Source organism: Pezoporus flaviventris, unplaced genomic scaffold, assembly GCF_033815535.1.
Source record: "Pezoporus flaviventris isolate CSIRO_AGI_PZ_B2104156 unplaced genomic scaffold, CSIRO_AGI_Pfla_v1 ptg000078l, whole genome shotgun sequence".
NCBI lineage: Eukaryota > Metazoa > Chordata > Aves > Psittaciformes > Psittacidae > Pezoporus > Pezoporus flaviventris.
Window position 1 is genome coordinate 15,752,327 of NW_026892626.1, and position 15,482 is coordinate 15,767,808.

The following is a 15,482-nucleotide window of genomic DNA, read 5'->3' on the forward strand; positions in this document are numbered from 1 at the left end:
CAGATCCATCCTCCTCCACCTCTCATGGCGAGGGCACATCTTGCTGACTCCACTCTACATGCACAGCATAATCCCTGCTCTTCTTCCTCTCCGTTTTCCAAGGGACAAAAACTAACAAATGGGACAGAAAGAACGTGCCTGGGGCTCTGCTCCAAACCCACATGATTCTGAACTAAATCCCCACATTTATAGTTATGGTGGCAAATAAGTCATTGGTGCTCTATGGCTTTTTGGAGAGACTCATGGTGCCTGTATTTAATGCAAAGCAGTTTTTCTCCTACTGTACCCAAACTATATGTGGGTTTAAAATGAAGTATGCACAGATGCCTTAACACAACTGAAGCCTCCCATTTTTTACTCCTGAAAAGGTGATTTTTAGTTAACAATGGAGAAAAAGACATTAAAACCATCACTTTTTCCCTTCTGTGGTAATTCTGTTAACACTGAATGAGGGTAAGGAAAATAATACCCAAAGTTGTAAGTATTTTTTCTAACTGCCATTTTTAAGAGCATGTATATGTGTGTATATATCCACATGCAACCACACGTGTACATACAACTCTACAGCCAAAACAATCACTTCAGACTTAAATGCTACTGATAAACTGGACCTAAAGAAGGCTTTTCTAAGCTTATTTTTACCTGCACTAAATTAAAACCCAAACCCAACTCAAATCTTTCTCATTACTTTTAACTGTCTTTCACTGTAGGAGAGCAGTAAATGAAGAGCTGTTAATGGTGAACAGAAACTGGTTAAGCAATTTGGGTTTTAAAGGCTGATGTAACAAGGTTGAGGGGGATGTGGACAGGAAAAGCTTGGGAAGGGGGGAAGGGAAAAAATCACACACTTAAAAAGAGTCATTTCACATTGAAAAGAAAATAGCACGGTTTTCTCATAACACCAAGCAGGCCTACAGCATACAAAGCAGGCTAAGTACAGGCAGACTTTAGACAGCTACTGGGTCATTGACATCTGATCTGTGTGATCTGTCCAGATTCTGGAGGTTATTGATTTTTGAGTGTCCAATTGCACATTGTGCCTTTATTTTTCTTCTTTTTCCTTTTCAAACAAGCCAATTCTCATCACTGAAAATACATGTTTTTTTTTTTTCCCCCCAGATGTGCTGTGCTGCTGACTCCAGAAATACTTCCAAAATTAAAACCATTAAATCTGTCACATGGGAATGACTGTGCAGGGAAACAGTGAACCCTCACTGGTTTGTGTGGGGTTTTTTCACTGGGGTCAAACCATCCTCCCAGTCAGGGAAGGAGAGCAGGGCAGAAGGTACTAATTTCTTACGGACAACAGTATGGAGGAAGACGAAGTGTGGATCTTTGGTCTCAGAAAGCTCAAGGTATTACTTATCCTGATGGCTTTCAAAAGTCCCCTGTGGCTTTAGCCCCTATTAGAAGTTTCCTCTCCAAGGTTACTAGACAAAAAACCACAAGCTTTGCCTCTTACCAGAATGGCAATATGGTGTTTAGTCTGTAAGAAAGCAGCGTTGTCTATCTCAAACCACATGAAAACACATCTTCCTGCAGCTACTCCTACCTCTGACATAGATATTGGCAGGGCCATGGCCAGGCAATTACCCTGATACTAGGAGAGTCTGCATCATGGCCCTGAAACCTCTAAGGACAGCGGCAGAACCTTTGCAGGCAGTGCTGTGGCTTCTCACCTTGGCCCCATCTGCCAACCTTTCCCTTTGCTGGGTGTTAAAGGGTTTTCCAAAAGAAGGCCTGGCAACGGTAAAGTATTTCTGGAGTCCTCAAACACGTGCACACAAGCAAATCTTCCTTGCGAGTCTCTTCATGGACAGAGGAAAGTCAAAAGCGGACAGCAATCATCATTAAAATAACCAAGAGGATGCAAAGAGCTACGTGTCATTATTCATGGAGGTAACAGCGAAACGTCTGAGGCTGACAGATGACATAAAGAAAAGTTATTTTGCCTACCTACATAACAATGGTCAAGGTTCAGGTTCATGGCTAGTGACCCTCGCTGAGAAGTGTCTGCCCTACAACCAGCCAACCACTTTGCTTCTTTAGTGCAGCGTGAGAGCAAATGCAAGAGACCGACACAGACATTCAAAGCATCATGGATAGGGGCAGGGGTGAAAGGGTTGGTCAAGCAGCTGCAAGGAGAAAGTGAGCACTTCTAGAAAAGCTGAGGTTATTAATCGGTTTAGTATCAGGGAAAGCCATTAGAAACCCTATTACCCAAATATCCCTTTAAGTAAATGCTTCTGAGAAATAACAAAAATAAAAGCATTTGCAGAAAAAAAAAAAACAACCCTGTAGCAAACAATCCCTCCCCACCTCCCCTTCCATGCCCCCCTCCCACCCCAGGAGGTTTTGCATCTTTGGTTTCCCCACCATTAAATGACATTCCCAGAGGAATTTACAATGCGTTTCCCCGTTTGTTCCAGATTCCCCAACCTCCTCCCATATTCCCCTCCCCTCCCTAGATAATCCCATAAAAGTGGGATTATTTCCCTTTAAAGCAGACAGGTTACTTGAAAGATAGAGCCAATTCGGGCCAAGTGACCTCTCTGCTTACCTGGAGCAAAACCAAGAAGCAAACCCAAGAAACCCTCAAGAACTTAACAACTAAAAGGGATTGATATCCTCAAAATTTCCAACAGCAGCAAAATAAACACAGGGAAGATGCAGGAAGGAACAGGGAAGGGAAGAATGGAAGTTAACGCAGACTCTTAATGGAAATGTGGCAGTCTCACCTTTACATAAAATCCACTATCCCCAGAACTGCCTGGCTTTTAAGAATGAATTTTCATTTTAAACATATATTACTCTTTTTCGGGGGGGGGGGGGGGCCTTTGAAATGCATTGGTGGGTCCAGCCCAAAGCCACATCCAACCGAATCAGCAATCTGTATCTTTCTGCTGCATTCAACAGCTTGAATTCCCCTTTCTTTGGAGGTTGGGGGTTTGGAGGGGAGAAAAAGCAAAGAGGTGCATGGAGGAAATTAACATCCAAAAAAAAAAAAAAAACCAAAACCACGAAGGCAAAAGCACAAAACAAAAGCAAAACTCTCCAGCCCCTTTTCCATGTGGGAACACTGAAAAGGTTTTTGCTGTGCTCTGTGGCTTGGATGATAACAACTGGGGATGCTCTCACTCAGCATTCAGCCCCGATGCGCTGCTTCTTTCAGGAGCTGAGGGCTCATTAAAATGACCTTTCCCCATGATTATTATTTAATGAGTGCACTCTGGAACAGAAACCCCTTGTGTCTCTGGAGGGAAAGGCTCGAGTAATCCCTTTTCCCACTGAAGCCCTAATGACAGGCTGTGTGGCAAAAACAGGGGGTGAGGGTGAAGGAGGGAAAACTGCGGAGTCAACTTCCATGCAGTAATTGCCGCATCCTTGGGACACCGCGGGTGATGGGGAATGAAACAATCACCACCCAAAAAGAGACACAAAACCAGCTTTTATAGCTCAAAAAGAGTGATTTTTGGCTGTTCAATAATGGGGACCTTACACTCACAGCGGAAACAAGGACCAAGCGCATCTACGTGTTATCTGCCTGCTTCGAGAGCCTATCAATGGAGAAAACAAACTCAAACAGAAATAAAACCACCAAAACCCAAACAAAATATGTATTAAATAAAAGGGGATGGGGGTGGGGAAGGCCTAAGCTTTACGTGGACAAAGGCAGCAGGGATATTTGAATAATAGAGAGTACCCCAGACTAGGTTAATTCCAGTTCTACTCATGGGGAGTGGGAGCAGGAAGGGGATGCAGAGCAGGATGGAGTGAAGCGGCAACCTAATCGGCCTGATAAGAGACACAGCAAGAGAGACAAGGTACACAGGTTTAGTTAAAAATGAACTCGGTCTGTTTAATAAAAGCTCGGTATAACCAAATCGCAAGTACAAACATCGAGTCACACAAGCCACACAACAGTATCCCGGGATTAAAAAGGAAAAAAAAAGAAGGAAAACCAAAAAAATAAGGAAAATAATTAAAAAATAAAAAAAAGCTCCTTCCAAACTGCTCATGCCAACAGAAAATAATAAGAAATAATAGTAATAATAATATAAATGGTGGTGGTGGCAGCAAGGAAGAAAGTGAGGGGAAAACTGAAGGGAGGAAGGGAACAGGAAAGCAGGGAGAGGTGGACACTAAACCCCGGTTGCTATAAAAGCTCTAAAAGAGCCAGCCAGTCTTAATATCACAATGATAAAGGTACAAAAAGGGCTACCAGATAAACGTGGGGCTGATACAGCAGGCTACGCTGCCAACAACAAAGATGGCCGCCCTGGCTCTGACCATCAAAATGGCTGACCCCGGCCCCCCGCCCGCTCCCACACAGCCATGGCAGAGGGGTGCGTGCGGGGTTGCGTTTGCTATAAACTAATAACCTTGATCGAACGAGTCCTCCGAGGAGTCGCTGAAGGAAGATCCCGCCTCGGCCTCCCGCAGCAGCAGGCAAAAGGGCTGCTTCCTGCCCACCGCCGCCACCGCCGCCGCCGCCTTTGGCTTGAGCGGCCGCCCGGCCGCCGCGCTGCGGGGAGCTGCCTTGGGGCCGCCGGCCGCCCGGCCACCCTTCCTGGCTGCTGTGCTGTAGAGACTGGACGGCCGCGGCTTGGGGGCGGACGGGGGCTGCGCCGGCCACTCGTCCCTCAGGGATCCGTCCTCCTCCTCCTCCTCCTCCGAGTCCGTATCTGTGGTCAAAGCAGGCGGGAGAGCGTTACCTCAGGGGACCGGGGGTGCTGTGGTGTGTGGAGACGGGGTGAAGATGGAGGTGAATGAAGGAAGGACCCCAGGCCACCATCTTCTACCCCTGCCGGGTTGCTCCATCGCAACCCTATGGCTCCAAACACAGATGAATACCAGGTCGCTCCATCGCAACCCTATGGCTCAGAACATAGATGAGTACCAGGTCGCTCCATCGCAACCCTATGGCTCCAAACACAGATGAATACCAGGTCGCTCCATCACAACCCTATGGCTCCACACAGATGAATACCAGGTCGCTCCATCGCAACCCTATGGCTCCACACAGATGAATACCAGGTCGCTCCATCACAACCCTATGGCTCCACACAGATGAATACCAGGTCGCTCCATCACAACCCTATGGCTCCACACAGATGAATACCAGGTCGCTCCATCGCAACCCTATGGCTCCACACAGATGAATACCAGGTCGCTCCATCGCAACCCTATGGCTCCACACAGATGAATACCAGGTCGCTCCATCACAACCCTATGGCTCCAAACACAGATGAATACCAGGTTGCTCCATCACAACCCTATGGCTCCGAATGCGGATAAATGCACACAGCATTACGTGTTTCCGCCTTTCGGTCAGGAACAGACACTCTTCACCCAGGCCAAACATCTCCTTAAGACAAGATCCAAAGAGTTGTTTTAGGAGGAGAAAACTGAGGTGGACATTTCATGGAATCACAGAATGGTTTGGGTTGGAAGGGAGCTTAAAGCTCATCCAGTTCCAACCCTTGCCATGGTCAGGGACACCTTCCACTAGAGCAGCTTGCTCCAAGCCCCATCCAACCTGGCTTTGAACACTTCCAAGTCCTTGAGCACGTCCACTTCCCATTTCTGCTATGAGGATGTTCATGGAATGCACAGCAGTGCCAACAACCAGGCCATCGACCTGGTTATGTTCAACACTGACCTACATCTCCTTCTCTACATGAACTCCCTCTCCCAGTGGGTTTGCAACACGGGCACCCGAAGCAAGCCAAGTGGGGAACACATCTAATTCCAAATGCCTGCCTCTGAACACACCACCTCAGACACTGCAGCAATACCAACTGCACCAAAGCAGAGCAGGGACCAAGCTGCTCCTCAATCTGTGCACCATGGCTCTACAGTGCTGTCAAGCCCCACAGGCGCTGAGAAGTGGTCCCCTTTTTGGCATCTGAAGGTAGTACAGAAAGCATACGGTACCCCTGGATGCAGTAAAAGCAAGTATGAATTGTCACCTCCCCTCTTGTGAACGCACCACTGGCTTCACAGTGTTACAGAGAGGCAGTGGGGATCATCCCAGCCTGTGGGCAGCAGCAGATGCTCTCCAGCATCAGGTTGGGTGTCAGTCCCCCCATCCATTGTGCTGGTTGTGGAGAAGAAACAAGGGATAACTAGTTTAGGAGGCCCAAAGCCCAAATATGCAAATCATTCTGGGCTTCACTCCTGTTAAATCTATGGGAATAGGATGCTCAGCTCGCCCTCTGGATCTCTGCCCAAGGTTTTCAGTACTCCAGCTAGAAAAGCAGGAGGTTAAGAGGCAGAAGGACTTGGCGCCAGTCCCGTTTCTCCTCCTCCACAAGAGCAGCCCACCAGTCATGGGAAGTAAAGCCATATGCTCGACCTGCCTCCCCACATCCATCACGCTTGAGTGACCCAATGACAGGCCCATGCCTCCCCTCCCCATTAGCTCAAGAGCTCCCAGTTTAGTGTCTGTCCTTGGGAGTGAAGCTCATTCAACAACAGAAGTATTGGGTGGTGTGTACAGCACAATCAGCCAAAGGCTGTGTTCAAGTCCAGTGGCTCCTATTTTGCCATGTAAATAGCTCATTTCATGCCAAACATTTGCTCCCTTGGACGACCATTGGCTCATCATCCTCCTCACTACTGACATTTCTAAACTGGTGTTGCACTGAGATATATTTGTTATGTGTACAGACACCCTGTAAGGGTTTTAACACAGGACTTAAATAGCTGCAAGCAGAGGAAAGGACAAGTGAGCTAAGATAAATACACAACCAGACCTCAGACCACAAACTCCAAGACCCTCTCTGCCCTACTGTCTGCCTGAATTGCTGAAGACTCTTTACCTCCACTTCTGTCTTCCCAACGCTATCTGCAGTTCAGATTTTCCCTTCCGTAACAGGGGTCCCCAGCTCTGCTCAGCTGCAGGAACCTCTGCTCAGGTGCACTTTGGGTTCAGAAATGGCCATCAGTACACAGGATGCTGGGATGAGACAAATGGGAATGCTGCAAACAGTCAGCCAGGAACCAAGCCATAGCTCTTAAGGGCAGGAAGATGCTCACAAACATCAGTGCCCCCTTCTCCAACTGACTCAACAGCATAATCCTAAAGCAAATCCCACCCAGCTCAACAAAGACTTGGAAACTGAGCTGTTAACCACCTCCTGGAGCAGAGGCTATGAGTACTCATCTGACAGGTAGAAGGAGAGTGTCTGCTTCCACTGAAAGCAAGAACATGGGTCAACCTTTTAGTTTAAAGCATTTTTCCCCACTGATGGCACTGACTGGAAGAGATGCACTGATACTGGCTACCTCTTGGACAGCAAGATGGGTGGACACCTCATGCGGACCCCGAAGATGCAGCAGCATTCATTAGCCATGAAGGAGGTCACCTTTCACCCATGAGCAGAACCAGACCCCTTCCAAGAGGCCAGAAACACCCACGAGCCCCCACAACAGATTACACTGTAAAAAGAGGTAAAAGAGGGGTTACTTACTATAGGAGTAGCTGCTCACTTCAGATATCGCTGGTGAATGGGAAACCTTGAGCTGATTTTTGACTTTTAACCGCACCTCCATCTTCTTCATTTTGGCAGCCACTTTGGTTTTACCTTCCTTGGTGCTCTTCAGTGACAGGCCCAGGTTCTTGGCCAGGCTCTTCTTCTCCTCCTTGCTCGGCAGAGCCTCGTGGGGTGGCAGGTACCTGCTGCCACCTCCACTAGTTTTGGACTTGCCCCCAGAGCTGTCAGCGAACTTGAAGGGGGATTTGAGCTTGTCTTGTTTGGTGAGGGACAGAGCCTTGTCAAGCTTGCTGGCCAGCTGCTCCTGGTCGGACGGCACCTTCTTCTTTTTGAGCTTTAACTGCCGAGGTGAAAGGAAGAGACACAGGTGAATACAGAGCAGCTATCATGGCAGACCTGAGGGATTTTACTAGCCCTCGTAACAGCCTCCAATGCACTAGAGTTAGTAAGGCCTCAAATGATAGTCTTAAGCCCCAGCTGCCATAACCCACCAAGGTGCTAGGGAGGAAGATGTCAGCAAACAGCACAGCTTTACCTTTATCAAGCACTGCAAAACCACAAGATTAACTCAGAAAACCTGAATTTTCTTCCAAAGGAAGTATGTCCAAAGAACAACGTATTTTGGAGCTCTTTTTGCTCAACAACTTCTGGGGTTTAGGCGATGTTTGGACTGGTTTTACAAGCTTTTCTCTAAATCACAGGGATTAAAAATCATCTTTACCCAAAACGCCAGCCAAATAAATACGGATTGCCACATAATCAACCAGCCCCAGAGGCTGAGATGCCACGAGAACCCAAAAGCCTCTCAGCAAGAGCATCAGCACCACTGCATTACAGCCAGTGCTTACATCATTTTCGGTACTTTCTTGCTTCTTGAAGAAAATAAATACACTTTACATGTGCTACAGCTAGATAACACCAGCTGTAACTCAGTACTTCGCCTGCGTGCACTTTGGATTTCAGCAGCAGCTTAAAGCTCCAGTAAATATCTCATTGCCTCAGCAGGAGCAGAAGAAAAACCTGTGTTTAAAATAGCAGTTAAAGCTCCCATTCCTTCCTTGCTTCAGGGAGTTCATTCTCCTCCACTGCCTCAATAGGCAAAGGGGTAAGACAAGCACTGCTCTGGATTCAGAGCTAGTGCAACACTTCAGTGCTCTGGCTGGCTTGAAGGTGTTTGCCCCTGCTGCCTACCAAAGAGGTCTGACCTCCATAAGCCAACATTAGCCTTTGCCAACAGCCCTCTACTTCACAGTCCACTCATGAAGAGCTTCTAAACCCACGTGATATGAGAGCAGATGCTCTGAGATCAGGAGGAGTTATCCAGTGCAAGCCAATCCCAGCAAAGCAGCAATGAGATCCTTTGGCCTGTGGCTCCATGTCCCCCATGAGGGCACTGACCTCATTTGAGAAGCTGGGAGCCACATCGTGCTCTTCCCAGCTCTGGTTCCTCCCTTTCATCTTGCCACTGCCGCTCTCCACATCCTCGTCCTCCTCCGGGAGGGCCCCTTTGTGCCTCTTCTTCATGCCCTCACCAGTCTCAGAGTCTTCGGAGAGCAACAAGGACTTGCTCAGTCTGCAAGCCAAGCAGAGGATGGGTCAAGGTAGGGGGGGTTTTCCTCCCTGTGATCCCCACCAAGCTCAAAAGTGAGGGTAAGTGCCTTGCAGGACAGCGGGGATCCTCAGTGAGAGCCTACTGTGAAGTGACAGCAGTTTGGACAAGTTTTCCACCAAAGAGGAGAGCCAAGGAGCCCTTCTTGCACACTCCTGGCCACCAGCATAGATGAGGGTGCCTGGAATCAGAGACCTGCAGGGTGGTCTCCGAAAGGAAGTACTTGGTGTCTTGAGTAACAGCCACCAGACACTGCCTGATAGGGCACAGAGCAGCAGAGGGGAGGACACACAGCTGAGCTGGCCCTGTAGGTCTTTTCCACCTCTACCTTCATGGACTCTGTAGATACAGAGAGATTCCCAAGGCCCAGGGAGCTGCCTCACTGCCCACACACTTGTTCTGATTGCTTGGGTATGAGCAAGAAGGTGGTAAGGAACTGCCACACAGGGTGACACAGAGGAATGAGGACGCTGCAGGGACTGGCTCGCTTAAAGGACAGGCAAGCTACCTCCATGTGAGAGGCACTCCTGAGCTATGTCTTCAGTCTTGCTACAGGATTTAGGGGGAAAGGAGAGGGTAAATAAAGAATAATAATAATAAAAAAAGAAATAAAGTAGGTGAGACTAGAAGCACATCTTTCACTGCTCCCAAACTGTCTCCAGTAACTATCTGATGGATCATCAGTCAAAACCTCAAGACTTCTACCATGCTTCCATTAAAAGCTCTGATATGCCACCTCCCTCACGCTAAACCTCCTGACCTCGGTCATACCACCACCACAAAGCCACTAAACATAGGGCAGCCTCCTCAGCTTCCAGGCATCTTCCCCTCCCCTGCATCCTCTCTGCTGATCTCCACAGACAGCTCAACCAACACTTTCAGGCCCTGAACACTGGCTGAGGATCTATCTCCATCTCCCACATCAAGTTGATGAAGCATTCCTCTGATTTCATGCACATGCAACACCACCATGCACGCACACATGCACAACTCCAGCCACCTCTGGATGCCTCCAGCCTGTCCAGCCACCCAAACACGAAGAGCCGAACACAGAGCCACCAAGAGGACAGGTTTTAAGCAGCACAAGATCAGTGGGAGCTGGGCACCTGAACCTGATTTGCAAAAACACACAGCAGTTTGGAAGTGCCTTCCCGTTGGGAGAGACTGGGCCATACATGGATGGTAAGTGGTGAGATCCAGGCATCCAAACAACAGCAGCTGGACTTGGTACAAGAGAAAAAGGCAGAAGAAAGACTGATTCAGACCCTTGAAAGAGAGAGATCAGGCGAAACCAACTCCCACTGATTAAGGGGACAGAGATGAAGACAGCAGGACCACCACAGAAAGGCCCTACAAACACACTGGCCCTGTCCTTCCAGGTCGTGACACCAACATCCCTGCCATCAGCTCTACAGCACCCGCTTGCACCATCTACTCTCCTGGCAACACATCAGGACACGCACCCCAACACCAAAAGCTCACCTACAGCTCCCTGCCCAGCTGGCAGCTCCGCATCACCTCAGCGCTCAACTCAGCCTGTCCTCCTTGCACTCAACACCATAGACACGTGCTCTACCAGCAGAGCAGGAGGACGCTGGCACCCTATTCCCACTGGAAGAACACACTCACGTTAAATGCACCCACTTCCACAACACTGCTGCTGCTAGAGACCAGTCTGTCACTGCAATGCCACAGCGAGCCCCTGCTGCATCCGAGATGCTGTCCCCAAGTACGACCCTGGTGCAGCGACCCTGCCATTTTCCCGTCTTCCCCATATTCCAGCCTTACTTTCCACTCTTGCTGTCACTCTTCCCTCTCTCCTTAATGGGTGACAGAGCGCTTGATCCAAGTTTCCTCTTCCTGGGCCTTCCAGGGCCTCTTCTTGCCAAGCTTCTACTTTTCTCGTCATGCTTTTCCCTTTAAAAAAACCACACGCTTCACTGTTAACCAAGGCAACAAAAAAAAAACAAACCAAAAAGGCAAAGAAAACAAAAAGCAAAGTCAAATTTTGCAACCAAAAAGCAAAAACAGGAAAGAAAAAAAATAAATAAAGGAAGTAAATCCAAAAAGAAGAAAAAAAAGGGGGGGGAACCTAAAAGAAAGCAAGCAAGAACAGGAGCCAACCCAGAACCTTCTCCTGTCACCAAACTGCTAAACTGAGCTGCTTGAAGCCAAAGTTTGCCTCTACAATGGTCTCCCAGCTGCATTCACCAGTGCTCAGGTTGTCGTGTCACATAGCCTAGGAGTGTGCAGTGCAAAGCTCTGTCGGGCCGTACCAGGAGGAGAGGAGACAGGGAGGGAATGGAGGGCTGGTCTCAATCCCGGACCAAGGGAGCAGGCTGTGACTTACTCGGAGTCCCTGCGGCGCTGCAGCTTCACCAGCTCCCGCTGCTTCTCCTTGTAGCGCCGCTGCAGCTCCGCCAGCCTCATCCTGTAGTCCAGCTCCATCGCATCCATGTTCTCGATGGCCGATTTGATGGAGTACATCTAAGGTGGAGAGTAAGAGGGGGTGAGAAGCTCAGGAGATGTTCAGGCTCTCAGACTGGGGTGGTGCACATTGGGGTGCTCTTGCAGTGGCCAAGATCTGCAGCTATCCACGCTTAACAGTATAGCAGAGCATCTTTGCCCACAAGCACAGCCCTAGAGTGGTACCCAAGCAAAAACAGCCAGGCAAAGATGTTTGGTGGCTTATGCATGGGAGAGAGTCAGCTTTGAGGGACAGCAACACTGGGAAAGAACCTGCAGGGCAAAATACACCCACAGAACTGTTTTTCCGTATTTAACAAGACAGATCAAGATATTCCCTGTCTTGGAGCACTTACTTGCTGGGTACAAAGGAATCTGTCAGCCTCTCCCATGGGGAAGAGGCAGCAAAGAAAAAAACCAAGGAAAAACCTTCTTGCCACTATCTTTATTTATCCCCCCCCCCCCCAAAGCATTAACAGATGAGTTCCTGTTGGCTCTGTATTACAAACACCACTTCTAGGGCTGCCCAAGGTCCTGCTGAATTCAATGCTGTTGACTCAAAACAAGGGAGAAGCTAAAACACACCACAGTGGCTCCCTGGGCAGCTACAAACACGAGTGAGGGAAGCACCAGCTCACTTTGGGAATGCAGGAGGGCAGCAAAGCCCCGTGGCAATCCAGGGCTGGAAGAGCAAGCTGTGGTGAGTGGATGCACTGTGGCTTTTCAGGCTCAGCCACACTCAAGAGCTACTTACAGGTTCGTCTTTCTTCTGCATCCAGCTGTACTTTTTGTTGGGATTCAGCTCTCGAGGCAGCCGGATGGTTTTCAGACTTTCCATAAAGGGGGTGGAAAGTACTTCCATGAGCATGTGGGTGCTGGCAGCCAGCAAACTCTCCAGCGTTGGCCGGACAGGGAAACTCTCTGGACCTGCTGGGAAGGACAGAGAAATAAAGCTACAGGGATTCACATTCCAAGACTGCTCCTTCAGGAGGCACAAGGAGAGGATGATGTCCCTTTCTGGACCATGGCAGCCCAAGGAGCCTCCCAGCCACCCCTGGCTCCTACTCGAGGTCTCCCGTTGTACCCAGCCATGGTACAACTGGCAGTTCCCATCACGTCTCACCTCAGGAAGTTACTGGAAGGTGAGATTCTTTTCAGGACCTGCCAAGCTCTTGGAAAGCATCATCAGGAGCTACTGGGGCCTCTTGTGCCAAACCCCAACAGACTGTGGACTCAGTGCCTGCCAGAAGGGTGTTACCCTGGCAGCTCTCAGCAAGTGGGGCTCTGTTTCCGCTAAGCATACCACAAACTGTCTAGACATGGCGAGGGCCTTTGGAAGGGGAGAGCAGTACAAAAGCCACACGTAGCTCAGCCTACTGCAACAACAACCTTGCTCCAACCCCATCCGAAGTACCAGCCGCTCCTGCAACTCGGAGTAATGCTCTCCTTGCTCCCTGGTTGAAGTTGTAGGAGATGCCACCCCACACAGAGAACATGGGGACCATATGCAGGGAAACCAAACTCAGGGCTCACGACTTACTTTGCATTTCTTGCTTCCGCTTCTCCAGCTCCATCTCTGCAATTTCACTGAGCAAAGTGATCCCTTGCAGGAAGGAGTGCTCCAAGGCCTGGTCAGTTACCACCTCCACCTTCACCTGCGATGGAGTGACACTGGTGGTAGTCAACAAGGAACAAGCCTGAGGCATCTCTGTGGCAGCCACCAAAGCATTCATCCCGGCCAGAGGGTCACCCGGCTTGATGTCCAGAGCTGGGATTTGGCAAGAGATTGCTTCTTCCGTGTAGGAAGGGATCTCTGGCCCCTGCTCCCCCTCCTCAGGGGGCAGGTTGGGAAACTCCCTTCCCCTGGTTACATCAGTGCTCTGTAGATCCATAGCTACAGAGGCTTCCTCCTGCTGGGGTGCCAAGTCCATCTCAGGCGGCTCATTCTCCGTGTGCACGAGCAAACCGTCATATTCCATGTGCATGGAGCAGGTCTCTGCTCCATTCCCAGTCTCTGCCTGAGCCTCTGTTTCTGCAGGGCAGGCCACAACCTGGTAAGGAGGTGGGCAGCTCTGGAGGTCTTCCTGGTCCTGCTCCATAGCACCCAAGGCTTCACCTTGGTGCAACAGGAGATTGCAATTGTCCACGTTCTGCACTGGAACGGCTGCAGAGGTGGTGATGTTCAGAGTCCCCATGTCCTGCTCACAAATGCTTTCTTGGCTTTCCTCCATCTGCACCTCTGATTTCACCCTCTCTTCCAAGGACTCCTCTTCTGCTGTTGCTTGGATGGGCTCTAGTATTTTGGACGGAGACAGGCGGATGGGCTTGACCTCTGGGGAAAGCTCCATGTGCTCAGAGCCTTCAGCAGGCAGCGGGACGTCAGGAGCCAGGCCATCCGCATCGGATGCTGCGGTGGGCTGCAGGAGGTAGGGGTAGTGTCTTCCAAAGGAGGGAGGCAGGGACTGGAATGGATATCCCGGAGGGATCTCTGCAAGATACCAGAAGGGACAGGATGTGTAATGGCCAGGTCTCCAGAACGCTTTCTCTCTCACTAAGGCACAGAGGTGGGGTCTCTGCTTCCATCATCTATCATCTCTCCCTGTCCTCAAGCAGCAGCTGCTTTCGGTACCTCTCTCCTGGCCAAGCACCCCAGCACCTTTCCAGCACTCTCCTGCAACTCTTGCATACTTCTCCCACTGAGACCTCAGCCCTGGAGGAACCAACCCAAGCTCAACCCAAGGGAAGAAGACAGCCTACAGCCCCAGGTCCCCCTACAACCCAGGCACTGATCCCAGTCCAAAAGACCTGTATCCCAGACCATCCTGGTCCTTGCCTTTTAGAGGAGCTACATGGTTTTCTCTAGGGGAGGGGATGGAAGCAGGAAAGAGTCAAGGAGAGAAAGGGAGGCAGGCACAAACACAACGGGACTCTGCCAAAGCAGGGCTCTCTTACCTGGGAACAAGGCCTGATATGGACCAGCAGCTTCCTTGTCCAGCTCCAGGTCTTTCTTCTCCACAGTCTCAGGTGCCTCTTCCTTTGGAGGGATGGCAGGGGCAGGGGGTGGAGAGGCAGGGGGCGGGCTGGAAGGATGGGAGCTGGGGGTGGCGGGGTAGGAGTAGGCTGGCTGCGAAGGTGGCTCCTCCATCTTTTGGATCACCTCAGCTTTGAGCACAGACACGGGTGAGGCCCTGGGAGAGAGGGGAGGTGGACTCACAGCCTTGCTGTAGGACGTGGAGGCACTGGGAGACAGCACGGGTGGTTTCCGGTGCACCAGTCCCGAGGCAGAGGAGGAAAGGCCTGATTTGGCACTGTCCAGGCTCCGCTTCGTCACCTTCTCTTCCATATCCACACGCTGCTCGTTGGCCTTCAATCTCTCCTGCAACAAGAACAGAGCAAAACTCAAGCACAACATCCCTACCTGCTCCTGGGGAGCAGCACACACCTCCCACCAAGCAAGACCTATACATGATCTTATCAAACACACACTGGAATAAAACACACCTTCCCCAGTGCAACACCATTTTAAGGCCAACCTGATGGAGGGTGACACTGATCTGTGACAGCGTTCTTTGCAATTCCCAGCTCCGGGAATCAGGTGAAGGGTGTCTCAGCTCTCACTTGCAACCAAAGCAAACAGTTTCTATTTCTAAGCCCCCAGCCCAGCAAGCACACATGTAAAACGAAGGCTGAAAACCAGATGACCACTGTAAAAATTAAATGGATGTAAAACACCCAAACGAAAGCTCACGACTTCCAAAATCATTGGTGAATGGGAGCTGGCTCCAGGACCCTGTGTGACTACTGCCAGTATTGCAGCTGCTTCTCTGAGCTGCTGGAGGTGATAAGGGATGGAACCACTCAACTAAACAGAGCCATCCCTAGGGAAGGAATCACGGTTGTGCTGCTGC

The 15,482-nt window shown here is 50.0% G+C and overlaps 1 protein-coding gene across 5 annotated transcripts in view; it reads right to left on the bottom strand.

Moving 5' to 3' along the window:
- TNRC18 (trinucleotide repeat containing 18) overlaps nt 1–15,482 on the bottom strand; it is a 55,848-nt gene that overhangs the window by 15,309 nt on the left and 25,057 nt on the right. For 3 of the 5 annotated variants that reach the window (XM_061473478.1, XM_061473476.1, XM_061473477.1), the window contains 8 exons: nt 14,527–14,950; nt 13,115–14,062; nt 12,329–12,504; nt 11,459–11,595; nt 10,897–11,025; nt 8,898–9,072; nt 7,476–7,839; nt 4,383–4,685 (listed from right to left, as the gene is read on the bottom strand). In XM_061473478.1, coding sequence (XP_061329462.1) covers nt 4,383–4,685; nt 7,476–7,839; nt 8,898–9,072; nt 10,897–11,025; nt 11,459–11,595; nt 12,329–12,504; nt 13,115–14,062; nt 14,527–14,950 — 2,656 coding nt within the window. The remainder of the gene's footprint in view (nt 1–4,382; nt 4,686–7,475; nt 7,840–8,897; nt 9,073–10,896; nt 11,026–11,458; nt 11,596–12,328; nt 12,505–13,114; nt 14,063–14,526; nt 14,951–15,482) is intronic. The other 2 variants (XM_061473480.1, XM_061473481.1) reach the window with 2 other exon arrangements.